General features: G+C 35.1%; 1 protein-coding gene across 2 annotated transcripts; it reads right to left on the bottom strand.

Annotated features, from left to right (window-relative positions):
* Positions 1–10,325: 10,325 nt before the first annotated feature.
* Positions 10,326–16,933, bottom strand: LOC104217759 (cation/H(+) antiporter 18-like). 2 transcript variants are annotated; one of them, XM_009768072.2, is made up of 4 exons: positions 16,646–16,933; positions 14,480–14,749; positions 12,008–13,009; positions 10,326–11,918 (listed from the first exon to the last, which is right to left on the bottom strand). In XM_009768072.2, exons 2-4 carry the CDS (start codon positions 14,672–14,674, stop codon positions 10,707–10,709), a joined length of 2,409 nt encoding a protein of 802 aa, XP_009766374.1. In that variant the 5' UTR covers positions 14,675–14,749; positions 16,646–16,933; the 3' UTR covers positions 10,326–10,706. The 2 variants fall into 2 exon arrangements, with proteins under 2 accessions (XP_009766374.1, XP_009766375.1); XM_009768073.2 differs by lacking the exon at positions 16,646–16,933 and adding an exon at positions 16,182–16,291.
* Between the last annotated feature and the right edge of the window lie 1,248 nt (positions 16,934–18,181).

The following is an 18,181-nucleotide window of genomic DNA, read 5'->3' as shown; positions in this document are numbered from 1 at the left end:
TACTCTAAGGCTATCTCGGCAAGAACGGTTTAAGACACCGCCGAAGCTGGCTCGGCTTGAAAAATCTAAACGGTATTCTTGACCACTGACTCTTTTTCTTATTATTTTTCAAATTAAAATAAAAGATCGGGTTTTGCCAACGCGGCCTTTCAGCACCTCGGGGACGAAGATTTTAAGGCTGCTTTAGCTAACCGACCAAAATCCTAAAAACATGACCAAAGGTGGCTGTTTATGCAAAGTCAGCCTTCCGGCGTCCTTTTTGGGAACATTCGGCTATTTCTGACAAAACAACATCACCCAACTCTATGACGAAATTTTTTTGACATTTTTTGGCTATTTTTCCAAAAGGGGAGGTTGGACCCGATGAGGGTTGCCTACGTATCTCAAATCCTGTGAGAATCAAACCGGCGTAGTTCGGGCCGCTCAGGAATAAAGGAAATAAACTAACTCTTTTTTTTTCGAATAAAATACTTACAAAGAAGAGAGAAAATATTTTTGGATTTCGAATTGTTTGTTTGTTTGTTTTTTTTTTTTGGAAAGAAACGACGACTAAAGAAATATTTTTGAATTTTCTTTTTTTTTTTTTTTTTTTTTTTGAAATTTCGAAAGAAAAACTTCTAAAGAAAAAAGGAAATATTTTTGGACTATTACTCTGAATTTATGAAAGAAATACTACAAAAGAAAAGAAAAATATTTTTGAATCTTGAATTTTCTTTTGAATTTTTAAACAAATATTTTGAATTTTGAGAGAGATTAAAAGGAAATATTTTTGTATTTTTTTTAATTGAGGTCTAAAAGAAAGACTTTCTAAAGAAGCGAGTAATTGAAAATATTTTTTGGATTTTTTGAATATGGTGGGCCGGAACCGAAGAGGTTTGCCTACGTATCTCACATCCGGTAAGAATCAGACCCACGTAGTTCGGGACACGACAATAAATTAATTCTGACAACAAGACTTGTTTAAACAAATTACACTAAAAAAACATTTTTTTTCACAAAATTTTGGCATAGTTCGCCGGTAACTCAGAATTATCTTTCTACACTGCTATTTTTCTCTTTTTCACAATTTTTCAAAAATTCCTGATTTCAGAAGCCGGTAAGCATGCAGATCTGAAGCAAACAAATGTGCAAAACAAACAGGATGCAGCAGGATGGTCTTTTTCATTTCAGGTTGCTTGTCCTAGACTGACCCAACCCCTGCGTTGAGTCCCCTAAGTCAAATGCAACATGATGCAAATAAGCGTTCCTACTAGGGATCCGGCATGAGGTTTTGTTATACTAGGTTTATCCTGGGTGTTTGTTCTAGACCTGGCTTACCCGAGCGGACAACTCGAGCCGAGGATGGGAACTGCGTACCGGTAACCAAAAGATCATCCGATTTTGCAACTCCTCCGAATCCTTGTTCTATTTTGGGATAGGACACTAACAGAAAGAAGTCACGACCAGCGTGCACTCCTCAAGAGAGAGAAGAGAGGGATTTCGTAGCAATTTATATATACAGTTCAAATAATATCAAAGCGGTAAGAGTAACATTTTGCATATTTAGGCTAAAACATGTAATAAAATCAGATACTAAATGAAGCCAAATAATAACAATTATTCTAAGATCGAATTCTTGAACCCCGAACCAGAGATTCTGTGTTACCTCCCCAGTAGATATTCAGTCCCCTAAGTCAAATGCAACATGATGCAAATAAACGTTCTTACTAGGGATCCGGCATGAAGTCAAGTTATTCTAGGTTCAACCTGGGTATATGTTCTAGACAGTGTACCCGAGCGGACAACTCGAGTTGAGGAAGGAGCTCCTTTCCGGGAACCAAAAGGCCAGCCGGCTTAGAAACTTTCTGAGCCTCTTTTATTTCAGGGTATGACACTAACAGAATAGGGAGTCTCAACCAGTAAGCACATCCCCGGAGGTGAGAAGAGAAGGTTTCGGCACAGTTTATATGTACATTTCAAATAATATCAAAGCGGTAAAAAGCATCATTTAGCACATTGGGCCCAAACATGTAACAAAATCAGATAAAACCAAATATAATAATTTATCTAAGCTCAAATTTCTAACCCTGAACCAGTGGTTCTGGGTTACGTCCCCAGCAGAGTCGCCAGAGCTGTCACACCTCCTTTTTCGCCCGCGCCGCCCACAAAGGGACGCGGAAGGGAGTTTTTTCTAATTAAAGGACAATCGAAACATGATTTATTTATTTGTTTCAGAGTCGCCACTTGGGAGATTTATGGTGTCCCAAGTCACCGGTGAATCCCGAATCGAGGAAAAGAATGACTCTGTTTAACAGTCTGCGCACCAGAAATCCGGATAAGGAATTTTGTTAACCCGGGAGAAGGTGTTAGGCATTCCCGAGTTCCGTGGTTCTAGCACGGTCGCTCAACTGTCATATTCGGCTTGATTATCTGATATAATACAAAGGGACTATTTTAAAATTTTAACTTTTAACCGCTTTTATCATTATTATTATTTTTTATCGAAAATTGCAACCTCGTGAAAATATATCTCGAACCACGTCACGGTCAATGTACCCGTGGTCGTTGACATACTTCGACTCCGTTGAGATTTGGATTTGGGTCACATAAATGTGCACCCGAGTTTAGGAAAATAACATTATTAAATACGCACCTAAAGACTAACGCGTTGTTATTATTTTGGGTAGGGCTGTGAAATTTGCTAAACGGCCCGTCCCGGAATCTAAGTATTTTAAAACAAATAATTATTGAGGGCCCCGCAATTTTGTATTTATTTTGGCGAAGCACGCCTCATTTATTTTATATCCTAAAGTGACTACATTTCTATTAAATTCGTCTCTAAAATAAAAGAGAAAAAATCCTAATTAATTGCATGCTTAAAAAAAGCGTAACATATTAAATGCTAGATTAAGACAAATGTTAACGGAAAGGAATATTACTAAAATTGAAATTATAAATAAAATACGGAATCGACAAATAATATATTCAAAAGAAACTAATTATCCTATAACTAGATTAAACTCGCATTGTTAGATGACTTGAACCGTTGGAATTAATTATTTACAACTATTTGAAACTAGAATCAATCTTAATTACTAATGCATATTCGAAAGTTTATTAAATTTAAACATTAACTCGTCTTGTTTGAACTCAAATTATGCCATAATGCCTAATTTACAAAATTAATTTAAATTCATGCTTTAACTAAATTTAGCTACATGTTCACGATTAACCTACCGTTGACAATATTAAAACCTTCATAGCTAGTGAACCAATCAGTTTTGCCAAGCCGATTCACTAAAGACCAACTTATGTTATTTTCCTCTTATTCCAGTTATTAAACAATTTGACATTAATGAGCATGCTTAAATATACACTACCTAATAATCAAACTAAAGCAGAGTATTATTTAATACATCACTACAAGATGCCTAGTTATGCAAAGCGACAGAAATTTACAGAATAATAATACATGAAATAGCCTAAATGAAATCAGTAAAAGAAACAAAAAAAAGCTAAATTAAAACTTCAAAGTTCTATTCTTCATATGTATTCATGCTTTCACATTTCAGCTTACAATATGCCAAAGTTACAATTGTGTACCTGGTATTGCCAATACAAGAAGAAGAAGGTCAGCAAAGTAGTATGTAACACAGCAACAACAACAATAACCAACAACAACCAACAAACGGAACACCCAGTGACAGATTTGAAAACCAAAATAAAAATCCAGCAATAACCAGTGAAGTAGTAGCAAATAACCAACCAAACTCAAGGAACAAACCACATGAAAATCCAGAAACACCAACAATAATCAACGGGCAAAAACAAAATGAACCTTTTTTTTAAATTGAAAGACCAGTTAATGTTTAACCCTTAATTCTCTCTTAATGTTCAGAAAATTCTTTCTTTTAAACTCTCTTCAAATTCGAATCCTCAAAAATCTTTTTTATCTTTCTGAATTCTTCTCCCTCTTATTTTCGGAATTCTCCTCTAATATTCAGCCCATCTCCCCTTTTCTTCTCTCCAGCTCCTCCTATTTATTTACAAACTTGAAGCATTTAAACTAAATCCCACCATCTTCTACCCATCCCACTTTTGAATCCCACTACCTAATATTTTGTCCCCCACTATATTAAACAATGTATTAACTCCCACTAACACATATCTTTTCCTTATTTAATTCCCTTATTGCCCCACTACGACATGCTTTGTCCCCCACTATATTAAATAATGTATTAATTCCCCACCATTATGTCTTGTCCCCAACTACGTATTATTTTAATATTGTTTAATATTTAGTGGACATAGCACTCATTAATTATTTTTAAGACTCATTTAAAATCCCGAAAATGCCCTTGAAAATACTATAATTTACCATTCTACCCCTGAAAATACTGCAATTTACCATTCTACCCCCATCAGCTATAACCAATTCCTAATCAAATTTCATCAACAAATTTAAGCTAGAAACTCAGATTATGTCAAATATCATCAAAACAAAGACTAAGGATTCAGGGAACCAAACCATATGATACGATAAAGAAACAACTGAAATCATTTTGATTGAACAATATTTTTAACAACAAACATACTTTCAGATTCAATAACAGTAACAAATTGAACATAACAAACAAATAGATTCAAATCACTAAACTCAATAATCAATTGAACTTCAAATTAAATCTAACAACATTACAACCAACAATTTTTATATTAAACTAAACAAGAACAAATGAATAAAAACAAACTGAAGAAATAATCAAGAAATGATAAACAACGAACAAGAAAAGAATCAAACATATACTGATTTCAAATCCGAGAATATCAAATAAAATACGGACATAAATGAAACTTAAATCAACTAACCGGATCGGAACAACGACGAACTCGACTGGACCTCACTGAATCGACGAACAACGACGGACTCAAACAAAACCAAACGAGACCTTGAGCGGATGGCAGCTCTTAGTCAGGCTCGAACCAATGAAAGCACACACGAGCTCCATGATGAGACAGAAATCAAAACCAGCATGGAGACGGGAGGCGGACTGGTCGTTTGCTCGTGCGATGGGCTGAAGAAGAAGTAGTTGTGTTTGGTTTTATGGTTGTTTGGACGTGAGGCTGTGTGTGTGTGTTGAGGTGAAGCAGCAGTACTGGCTGCTGGACATGAAGCTTCGTGACTGGAGAGGGCGAAGCAAAAGAAGCAGCAGGTGAAGCTGGCTGGGGCTTGACGCAGCAGCGCTGCTGCTCGTCAATGGCGGACGGGGTGTTGTTTGTTGATGGCTGGACGTAGCAGACGAGGCAGCAGCCATGGGACGTGAGGGCTGCTGGTTTGGGGTTATGTCCGGTGGTGAGGGGGTTGACTTGGGTGGTCGTTTGGTTTCAATGGTGGACGGGGAGGGGGTGCATGGACAGTGGTGAGCGGAGGAGGGAGGGCTGTGGGGTTTCATGGCTGGAGGGGTCATTTGGACGAAGAAGATGAAGAGACAGTGGTGAGCGGAGGAGGGGGGGTTGTGGGGTTTCATGGCTGGAGGGTTTGTTTGGACGAAGAAGATGAAGAGAGGGGGGGTTGCATGGGTCCGGCGGCTAGGAGAAAGAGATGGGGCGTGTTTAGGGTTTTTTAGGTAACAAATGAAACAAAAATGAGAGAAAGAGTAAGGGGGGTTCGTGTGGTCAGATGGGGGGGGGGGTTGGGCTTGGGTCAAGGGTTTTGGGTTGGGTAGAGGTGTTTTGGGCCTAGGTTCAAAATTGAAGAAGAGGCCCAATTCCGATTTTCTTTATATTTTTTGCTCTCTTTTCTTTTACTTTCTAATTAATAAAACTAAAATTCTAAATTAAGTTACAAACTAAATTAACTTATCAAAAATAATAATTAATTCCTAGCAACAATTATCATACATAATTAAACACCAATTAAAACAAAATTGCACAATTTGACATTGAATGCTAAAAATGCAAACGATGCATATTTTTGCAATTTTCATTCTTGTAAAACAAACTTAATTACTTCTAATTGTAAACTTAAATCCTAAATGCAAATGCGATGTATTTTTGTATTTTTTATTAATTTAACAAATAAACATGCATGGACAAATACAAATAATTATTGAAAAATGCCACAAAAATTATCAAAATTGTACACAAAGGAAAATTGTTTTATTTTGAATTTTTTGGGAGTAATTCTCTTATAGGGCAAAAATCACGTGCTTACAACGGTTCCGTTACTGTTAATGTATAGCGCCAGGTATTGTGGCGCTATATATAAAAATGTACCTTTTTTTACCACCTATTTGTGTAGTTTGAGTAAAAAAAACCACATTTTGGTTCCGGACTCTCTAAGTGGTGTGGACAGTGGCGAAAACATGAATTTTTTAAATGGATATTCAAACTTGAAAGAATTAAAATTTTTTTTTGACAAAAGGGTATTCAATATATATTATATATCTCTAAAACCCAATATTTTACCTATATATATAATGTAATTTTCTGACAAAGGGTGGTCAATTCATAGTGTAGCTTCGCCCATGGCCCATGAGTGTGGTAAAATTGTTAGAATTCTTTTATTACTATTAATAAGAAGTTTCTGAGTTTTAATTTTTTTTTTTGTTTTTTTGTTTGATAGAAAACGCTTTACCTCTTGAATAAATTTACCTGATACAAATCGGATTAGTCGGGGACTGTAGCCAGAGGCTTTGGATATGAATGGTTAAAAAAGACAAATTGATAAATCTTTGGAAAGAAAAGGAAGAAAGAATATGCCAGAAAATATTCAAAGAACCATCTTTTTCGTAATTTTTATTTTGGAAATTAAAAGAATGAGCATCTTTAGACCAAAAAGGAGGTAGGAGAATAGAAAAAGATTGATGCTTAATTGGTCTGTCAAAATCTAGATAAGAAAAATTATATTGTGCTTTTATTCTCTCTTTTTTTTTAAAAAAAAAATAGACCAAAAAAAAAAAAGAACACTTGAGTTTATGACTTTATTCTTTTGTTCCTTAAACTCTAAGAGAGTGTTTGGCTAAGCTTATAAGCTGGTCAAATTGGCTTATAAACACTTTTTGGCTTATCTACGCGTTTGATAAAATTAAAAGTGCTTATAAATTAATTGCTTATAAGCCAAAAGCCATAAGTCGGTCTCCCCCAACTTATCAAATTTCAGCTTATAAGCACTTTAGGTTTGACCAAAATATTTACTATTCTACCCCTAAAATACTTTTTTATAAAACAAAACTCTTCGTATATCCAATTCTTCAGCTGTTTATTATTAATTTCAACACTTTTATCCAAAAACGTAACTGTTTATTTTTTAAATCAGCTTCAACACTTAAAAGTACTTTTCAGTACCTAGTATTTACTAGCTACTCTAAATCAACTAAGCCAAACGGGCTCTAAACCACCCAATGTTGGCACATTTACAGTATATCAGCACTAAAATAGATGAAGTTTTTTTGTCCTGGATTTATTAGTTTTGTCATAAAGATTTTTCAAAAACTTCAGCAGAAGATGCTGAAGTTATTTAGTTCAATTGTAAAAACTTAAGCACTATATAAGCTGAAGTTTTTTTGTCTTGGATTCATTAGTTTTGTCATAAAGTTTTTTCAAAACTTTCAGCATAAGATGCTGAAGTTATTTTTGTAAAAACTTCAGCACTATATAAGCTGAAGTTTTTGAAAAAGCTTTCTAACATACTAGATAAATAATCACCTTATTCTTTCATAGTGTATTACTACTATAAAATAATCAGATTGTCAACAATATCTAAATCATAAATTTTGGAAACAATAAACGTGAAAAGAACAGAATTATGTGGAATTATGTACAAATTATTGTCTACTAACTTACGTAATTATTTATAATTTGTTTTTAAATAATCTGATAAACATATTTATGGCAATCATCTCATGAACAGAAGTTTCATAGCAGCACCAACAACAGCAGAAGAAAGAAGAAGAAGAAGAAGAAGAAGAAGAAGAAGAAGAAGAAGAAGAAGGAGGAGGAGGAGGAGGAGGAGGAGAAAGGGGGCTGAAGTTGTTTAAAAAGAGGGTACAAGTTAAAACTTTTAAAAAAATAGGTATAGGTTAATGGGGGGCGACCAAATAGGGCGTCCCGTGCAATTTTTTACAGAAAAAGAGCAATTATATATATACCCATCAAAAGTCTTTTCCTCCTCCGATACGAAAAAATGTCCCTTTATCAAGGAGAAAAATTCAAATATTTTATTTTCTTTCCATTTCACATTCACTCTTTATTTTAAGCTAACCAAGCTTAAACCCAACATTCATTTTTTTTTGTGTTTCCACACTTGTGAATAGAATAATGGCTTTTCAAGAATATTCCATCTAATTATTCCTTTGCTATGACGCACTTTTCCAATCTTAAAAAGTCTCCACATTTCATTATTATTGTTTACTACTCCTGTTTAAACACTTTATTCCTTTTCTTTTCTTACTAGACTAGACAATTGCATTACTGTTTGTCGCGTACAATGAAAATGACCTCCTTTCTATCTTTTTTTTTGGTTTTCTTGTCCGATGTTTGGTATCTCGGGTATCTGTAGAGGAGTCTGACTATATCTGGATTACGCAAATATCTGCATTAGAGCCTGACTATATCTGCTCGCATCCGTAAGGTCCATTTAAGGAAAAAACGCTTCCTAACAAGATTTTTTCCATACCCTTAATAGAATTTTTTCTATGCGCAAAGCTCGAATATGAGACTTCTGATTCAATGAAAATGACCTCCTTTCTATCTTTTATTAGTATGTGGAGGGCCACAAGTAAAGAATGTGTCTTTTATAAATACTTATATTATTATCTGTTGATACAATGTAATTAAGATAAGGATTAACTTAATTATAAACACCTAATGAGAAGAAAACAACAAAACATCTCACGCAGCAAACTGATTCTGCCTTATTTGAGTCTTAGGTAAGCTCATACATCACAATTGCTGACTTCCATCCTAGTATGTTGGGTAAATTGGACTATTAATGATCATACATTCAAGAAATGTGATTTATATATCGTGTTTGGTAAATGCAATTTACAAAATCACAGTCAATAGTCGGCGTTGCATGATTCGAAGGTCACGAGTTCAAGCTGTGGATAGCCTCTTGTAGAAATATAACGGTAAAATTATGCACATAAGATCCAATCTAGTCCGACTCTTTCCCGTCTCGTACATAGCGAAAGCTTAGTGAGCGTTTCGACATAAGAATTGTGAAATTCTGGAAAAAGTGAAAATGATATTTGAAAATTAGAGTTGTGTTTGGACATGAATACAATTTGGAGATGTTTTTGATTTTTGTGAGTGATTTGAAGAGAAAATTTTGAAAAATAACTTTTTGGAGTTTTTTAAATTTTCGAAAAATTCTAAAATTCAATTTCAAGTGAAATTTAAAATTTTCATGGCCAAACACTAATTCGAAAAAAGTGAAATTTTTCCAAAAAAGTAAAAAAATAAAATAAAAATTATGGCCAAACGGGTCCTCAGTACACCAGACTTTCCTTTTTAATTATTTATTGAAGAACAAACTCTCCCATCCATTCTTGCCATTGTGGAACCAACAATAAGCATCTTCTTTTTGCTAATATAATATTGAATTATTAATGGATAATGGCACAAGCTATTTGGAAACAGTGGTGTATCTATTTTGTGTTAAGTTGAAAATTCTTCATATTAGAAGTTAAATATAGAAAACTCTTTTATTAATTTTAATGTTGATAAATAAGATAAAAGTCTAAAAGTTTTTATATCCTCTAAAACTAGAACTAAGTGTGAATCTAATAGGGGAAAAGAAGGAGAAAAAAATGTTATTTTTATCTTTTGTGATTTTTCATACTACATAATAATTTAGTATTTGTGTATTCATGAAAATCTTTCGTCAATCAATCAACTATGCCTCAATTCCAAATTAATTAGACTCATTATATGAATTCTTTATACATCCATCCCGTTTATTGAAATCTAACAATCTGATAAAAAAGAAAAGAATATTTATTTAATCAGTTGATACCATAGTAGTTGGTTATAAGAGGTGATATATTTGATCAATTTATTCTTGGATGAATTGTATCATGCCATCAAAGGCTATATTGTTAAATCTATGTCACGCAAACTCTTTATAGTTGTTGCCGTAGTTATGTTGGATCCTTCAAAAATACACTATTTTCGAGGATCCAACATGTTGCGCAGATTCGTCAAAGTAGTTACCATAGTCGTGTTGGATCCTCCAAAATACACTACTTTTTGAGGATCCAACATGCATCCTTTGATATTTTTGGCGAGTCTGTGCAACATAATTGTTAGTGCAAAGATAATGGATATAGTTGTGATCCTTCAAAGAAACTTGGAAATTTTGCAGCTTTAATTTCCAACATAAAAATGCAGAAGGTAAAATAAGGGAAATGAACACATCTGATAAATTCCTTAGTTATCTATTACACTGTACAAACTTGTGAATACTTCTTTTTCCTACATCACACCCCCTTAGGTTGCGGCCTTTCCCCGAACTCTGCGTGAACACGGGATGCTTCGTGCACCAGACCTCCCGTCAAGAGGATCAACAGTGTTCTCACTTACTATCCGCGCGACTAGAACAACAACAACAACAACAACAACAACCCAGTGATGTTCCATAAGTGGGGTCTGGGGAGGGTAGTGTGTACGCAAACCTTACCCCTACCCTGGGAGGGCTCCGTACGACTAGAACCTATCCAGTATTTTTAGTTTGAATCGTTATCGCCTTCTGTTAACTCTCCATCCTTCAATGAATTGATTGAATCTTGAGATAACTCGCTTCGATATTGTTGCACCACCAAAACTGATGCTGTAGTTGAAAATTCTGGACAAGTTAACAAGTTACCTAATGGTCCTAATTCTGGACAATCACTCTTTTTATCCAATGCTGCTACTACTTGACCCTCAGACATTCTTCCAACAAGAAACAGATTGCATCGACTATATGAACGAATCGATTCTATAGTCCCTGCAACATCCTTTACTGTCTTCTCTTCATATTTGATCGAACCATTCTTGGAAATTTTGTGTTTTAAGTCGATAAGTAACTCTTCATCCTTGGAATGTACCTCAGGACTATAAGTTTGGTCCATATCTAACTTAACACTTTTTCCAGCAACCTCAGGATCTAGTACAAAACGAACCACGACTAAGTTAATGCCAGGGTGCTCTGCTATACGCGTACCATAGGCAAGAGCTTCACGATCATCATAGCCTCCAAAGAACAAGATGGTTACTTTAAAATCAACGTTGCTAGCGGATACATGAGATGCACCACCTAGTCCTCGGTCTACTAATATACCAACTGAACAAGGCGCGTGCTGCAGAACTCTACGGTTTACATGTCTAAGATCAGCTCTTGTTGTTTCCAAATGTCCATCGATTCGTTGATGTTTATGGAACGGAAGAATTATCATAGCGGCCCTTTTTCTCTCTGCACTAGCGATGATGTCCTCGTGCATGCTATTCATAGGAGAGATTGCAGTTGTAGGCCGGATAGAGACCTTACTGAGCTGCTCAAAAGTCTCGAAAGCAACAACAATTTGGTTAGAATCTGAAACTTCTCCTTTTTTCCAAAAGGGAAGTCCATTTTTTCTAGCCTTATGGACCATTAGAATTGCTGAAGATCTTTCAGAAAGCTCCATAAGGTGCATTGCATAGACGCGGAGTCCTTCTTTCTTCTCAGTACCACGAGAAGCCTCGATGAGATTGATCATTGTGGGAATGTTCTTTGAGCTATGGAAACAGGTCAAGATTCGGAGTTGTTTGTTCGTGTCTTTCCTCTCAATCGTTCTGTTCTTGTATTCGGTTATAGCCAGTTTAGCTGGCTTATATACTGATACAACTATAGGTGTTGTGATGAATGTTGTGAAGAGCGCCATCAACACCATGATTGCAAATGTTTGATCATTCAATACCTGCAAAATTGATCAGTCAAAACAATGTAAAGCTTACAGTAAGTAAATTCAAAATCGACAAAAGTGTAGTCGATCAAAACAAGACATACCCCTCTATCTTTTCCAATGTTAAGGACAATGAGCTCCACTAGACCTTTAGTATTCATCAAAAAACCAAGCGTAACAGCCTCCTGAACCGGCATCTTACACAAGAGTGAGACCACAATAGTACCGACAATTTTCCCAAAACACGCTGTAAATATGACTAGAACAAGAAGACCCCATGATTGTGCGCCTTGAATAGTAGCTACATTCGTCTTTAATCCACTGGAGACGAAGTAAAGTGGAAGGAATAGACCGGACACAAGATCCTCGACTTTTTCCACTAGAGCACCAGAAAATGGCCCTTCTTTTGGTACAAGAACTCCGAGCACAAACGCTCCAAATAGAGCATGAATACCAATGGTATCAGTAACAAATCCTGCAGCTAACACAGCTGCTAATGTAGCACAGATATATAACTCATTCACTGGCTCGCCCTGAGAGCAACGTTTAGCCATCCATTTGAATATAGGTGGACCGATGAATATGCAAAGCAGGACAAATCCAGTCCCACACAAAAGTACCCATAGAGAAACAAGGGGCGAATGACCGGTACCAGAAAGGGCAATAGCAAGAGCAAGTAGAATCCAAGCAGCCACATCGTTAACTGCTGCAGCAGACATTGCCATTCGACCAACATCTGTCGTTAAAAGCTTGAGTTCAGCTAGGATACGAGCCAAGACGGGGAAGGCTGTAATAGAAAGGGCTACTCCCATGAATACTAGAAATGGTCCTTGACTAACTCCTTTAGCAATAGTTCCTCTGAGAACAAAGGATGTTCCAATTCCTAATGCAAAAGGGACACTGATTCCAGCTAGTGCAATACTAAGAGCTTTTTTTCCAGTTCGACGAAGAGACCTTGGATCTAACTCGAGCCCAACTAGGAAAAGAAAGAAGAGGAGGCCAAAGTTGGCTAAGGTATCTAACACTGTGAGACTCCTTGATGGGAATATTGCATGCAAATACTTCTCGTTTCGGCCAAGAGCAGACGGACCAAGTAGAACTCCTCCCTGCAATAACATAGATCAATTATCACCTATTTTTTACATTAGCAAATAAGCTGCATACAATAGACCCTTGCATACAATAGACCCTTGTGGTCCGGCCCTTCCCCTTACCCACGCGCATAGCGGGAGCTTAGGGGGCAGCACCGGGCTGCCCTTTTCTGCATTAGCAAGTAATCTTCCAGAGTTGATGTTTTCATTAGCCATAACAGTGTAATAGGGAGATTGTTCATGAAATCAATGTCATTATGAAGTAAATATCATTGCTATGAATAGAGTAATATTTTTCAATATCATGCAACTCAAAATAGTTATATTCATCTCTTAATAAGTCCACTGAAAAGTTCTTTAACTGGGATTGCTTTCTTCAGCACTTGACTCCTTTTTTCCTTAATCTTAGATCACATTAGAGCCAGACAGCAACGGTAAGGTGAAGGGGAGCCTTAGAGCAACGGTAAAGTTGTCTCCATGTGACCTATAGGTCACGAGTTTGAGCCGTGAAAGTAGCCACTAATGATTAGGGTAGGTTGTCTTCATCACACCCCTTGGGATATAAGTCACACGTTCGAGTCGTAGAAGCTGCCAATAATGCTTGCATTAAGGCAGGTTGTCTTAATCACACCCTTTAGGATATAGGTCACACGTTTGAACTATAGAAGCAGTTGATAATGCTTGCATTAGGGTAGGTTATTTTCATCATACCCCTTGGGATATAGGTCATATGTTCGAGCCGTAGAAGCAGCCACTAATGCTTGCATTTGGGAGGCTATCTTCATCACACCCCTCGGGGTGCGGTCCTTCCCGGGCTCTGCGTGAATGCGAGATGCTTTGTGCATCGGACTGCCTTTTTTCATTTCTAAAAGATAATTTGTCTGTGTAAAAATAATTCCTATAGTAATTATTCCTAAACTCCTCATGAATTTGATGCACTTAGTTACAATCTGGATACATGGTCTCACACAAAGTCTAATATTCTATAGGACATATCCAAATATAGGTGCCTTATGCTTAACACCAGAATAACTAGCTGTCCTATAACATTGCCGTTAGCAATTCAAAGAATAGTAATAGGGACCATGTGCTTGAGTTAACCTTAATAAATAATAGGATTAATAAAGCTAAAACTTTCATCATAGGAATAAGCATGTAATTACGCATGAAACATGTTTGAACATGTTCAAGATTTTGTGGGCCACTATATATAACAATATTATTATATCCCAAAAGAATTTCTTAGAATCTTTTTTCCGAGAGTCCGAGCAACATAGCTAATGGATGCAAATGACACGCAACATGTGGACACGTCCACTGCTTTTGACTCAAACTATATACATAAGGTAAAGAGTTTAACTTCTATGCACCAACTGTTTTAAACCGCTCATAAAAACCGTGAGATTAGCAACTTGAAAACTAAGACATGTTACTTTCGACAACAAGTTAAAATATACTGGTAGTGTAAAAGTTTACGAGACTTACAACAATCTCAGCAATGACGCGGGGTTGTCTTAAAGGACGAAGAAGGTACGCGAGGACTCGAGTGAGTACAAGCACCAAGCATATTTGTACAATGGCAAGAGGAAGTGCATAGTCCAATGGATTGTCTCCTTGGAATACTCCATTTGAGGTTGCTTTCATAGGTGGTGGACATTTCATTGGTGAAGTTGAAGCCATTGTTTAGCTTTGAAGAAAACAACCCCAGATCAACTAGAGTTGAGAAACAGCACAATCTATATCATTATTCAATGTCTGCACATCAAAATAAATAATCAGTGACAGCCATGATTTTCATTAAGGGGTGTCAAAATATAAAGAAATAAATTCACCAAGAAGTCAAGGGGTGTCATTATATAGTATATATATACAACAAACAACAACAACAATCCAGTACTTATATAGTATATATACATATTTTAAAAAATAATTACAAAGGTAAACAGTATAATTTTCCTACGAAGTGATATCAGTTGACACTCCTTGGGTGCATGTGGCTCTGCCACTGAAAATAATGTAGAACCCAAATTAGTTATATGTGTTGTCTTTTTTTTTTTGGTAATGCTAGACAAATCTTATATAAAACTATCCGTTATTGGCAGAGGCAGATTTAAAATTTAATCTTTAAATATAATATTTATACTAATTTTCAGGGGTTTTCAGAGTTATATATCTACAGTTTAAATTAAAAAAATGTGAGTCCGATTGAATCCGTGCCTAGAACTCTACATAAATACTATATATATAACTCAATACTTTGAGATCGAACTGTATATATAAATGAAAATTAAAAAATTTATGGCCAAACATTGATTTCTGAAAAAACGGAAATTTTTAGAACTTTCTGGGGTATTATCACTTTTAGCCTGCGCCAAAAACTATTTGCATTCAATAGCCGAAAAAGTAAATAAAATTTGTATAATTTTTATATATAACATACAAAAAATATATATATAATATACATTTTTTCGGCTATTATTTTGGTAGCAACTATACAGCTTTTTGGAAATTCAAGTCATCAAGATAGAAACTTATTTTGGCTTCAATCCTGATGCTAATGGGGCTCCATTAAAACACTCCCAAGAAAAGTGCCAAAAAAAAAGTCCCATCTTACATATAAAAAAAATATCTTTTTTTCAAGAGCACGAGATAAAATAGACTTTTTTCTAAACTTAGCAAAAAATCAGAAATTTTAAAAGGTCAAGAGTAAAAGAGTAACCAAATAGAGAAAATCATCGTCACTACTCTTTGTTTTTTCCTAAGCAAATTCACTTCAAAACCTGCAAAATTATTTAAGTGTGCCATTATTATTCTGAAAAAACACTACACTATTTTTATTAACTAAAAACCACTCAAAATTAAACATGGATACTTACTCGTACCCAATGAATAAAAAAAGACAGTCTGACATACTAAACTCTCATTATGCATGAGGTCTGGGGAAAGGCCAGACCCCAAGGATCCTATTATATGCCGCCTTAATTTATATTTCTGTAAGAGAATGTTTGCACGGTTCGAACCGATAATCTAATGTGGTGAGTCTTTATTAACTAAACACCACTCAAAACATGGATACTTTACTCGTACCCAATGAATAAAAAAGGGCAGCCCAGTTTACTATGCTTCCACTATGTAGAGGTTCGAGGAAGGGCCAAATCACAAAAAGTCCAATTATATGCCGTCTTACCCTTCATTTCTGTACGAGAATATTTGCATAGCTCGAACCTGTAACTTTACCCGTTACGCCAAGCTTCACTCGTACCCAATGAATGTTTACATTAAACCCAGAAATTCAACCTTAACACAATAAATTAAAAAGTGAATATATATTACTTAATCATAGTTAACTATTTTCCCTCCCCCCAAACCCCTCCCACCCCCCCACCCCACCCACCCCACCCCACCCCAACAAAAAACACGCAAAAAAGAAAAAAAAATTGCCCCCATTTTCTTCAAGTTTCTTAAAACTCTTGCACAAAAACAATTTCTTGGTTTTTCCTGGAATAACTACCCAACATGACGTTCGTCCTTATCATTCTGTAAATATATATAATACACCCATTTATATATATACATTATATACATTACCTACATAGGTATATATATATATATATATATATAAATAGAGAGAGAGAGATTAGAGAGAGAAACCTGAATGCTGAAGAGTTTGGAGAAAGTTGAGAAGAAAGAAAATTTATGACTCTGTGTACGTCGAACACAATATTTTTCTCTGCAAAATTTCTGACGAGAAATTTGGTAGAAAAAGAATTTTTTTTTTTATATATTTTTATGAAGAAGACAAAGAAGATGAGCGAGAAAAAGTGGAGGAAGGAGGAGAGAGAGAGACTTTTCCAAAGAGTGTGGAATTGATAACAACTGCGTTTTGGCAAGTCAATGAACGACAAAAATAGAAAGATAGAGAGAGAAAGATAGAGAGAGAAAGATATGGGGAAATGTGCGTTAAGAACTGATATATATATAACATAAGCCTTACATTACTCTCTATATTTATAGGATTCTAACCAAATCCTAAATCAATATAAATTTGGTATTTGACCATGATGGCCAATTGCTAATTATATTGATTTAGGATTTGGGTAGAATAGATATAGGATCTCTCGTACCTTAATTAAATGTTGTAAAAATAGCACGGACAAGCCAGCGTTTGTAAAGTTATTAAAATATAGCCACTATTTCGCTGCAATACGGAAATGTCTAGCATAATATACTAGAGATTGATGCACATGTGTATAAACTTCCAGTATATTATGTTGGAACTCCAACACATGGAAAGTTTCAGCATAATATACTGGAGATTGGAGCACCTGTGTATGAATTTCCAGTATATTATGCTGGACCGGTATATCATATTGGAACTCCAGTATATTATGCTGGAAGTCCAGTATATTATACTACTGGAGTTCCAGTATACTTATGCTGGAACTCCAGTATAAATTTATGAAACTCCAATATATTATGTTGGAGTATTTTTCGGATTTTGAACAGTGTTTTCGTTCAGATTTATCTTTACATGAAAAATGGTTATATTTCAATTATTTTGAAACTGTGGCTATGTTTGAATGACCAATTGTAAATTTGGTTATTTTTGAATTTCTCTCTTAAATGTTTCGGGTTTGAAAATGAAATAAATTCTAGTATGGACTCTTCTTCTTTTAATAGATTTTGCACGTCGTGAATCTGGATTAGTCGGGAGTCCAAAGTGTATATCGCAAGCCAAACATCGATATAAAATAATATCATATTTATGGAATCTAATTACTAAATAGCTTCTTATAACATGGATATGACGTATGTTTACGTGTATAAAACTTTTACTCGAGGTTTATCGCTTGACAATCATTAATAATTATTTATTGCTTTCTCTGTCCTAATTTATGTAGTAAACCTTTTTTTAATCCATCTTTTATATATCTTGCAATAATTAACTTTAAATTTATAGCATATAAATATCTATTAGCTTGTTTCATACTCAAGTTTTAAAAAAAATTATCTTTTTAAAACTCCATACTCAATCAAATAATATCACATATAATGGGACGGAGGAGTAATATGTATTTCACCTCAATTGAATCATTTAACTCAGGCAAATTACATATATAGTTCATGTAAGTTTTAAGGAAAAATGATACTGTATAGTCGCTCTCAAAATATATAATAGCCAAAATA

The sequence above is a fragment of the Nicotiana sylvestris genome, chromosome 12, assembly GCF_000393655.2.
Source record: "Nicotiana sylvestris chromosome 12, ASM39365v2, whole genome shotgun sequence".
NCBI classification, from domain to species: Eukaryota; Viridiplantae; Streptophyta; class Magnoliopsida; order Solanales; family Solanaceae; genus Nicotiana; species Nicotiana sylvestris.
The sequence above is the reverse complement of the archived record's forward strand: the minus strand, read 5'-3'. Positions and strand labels throughout refer to the sequence as shown.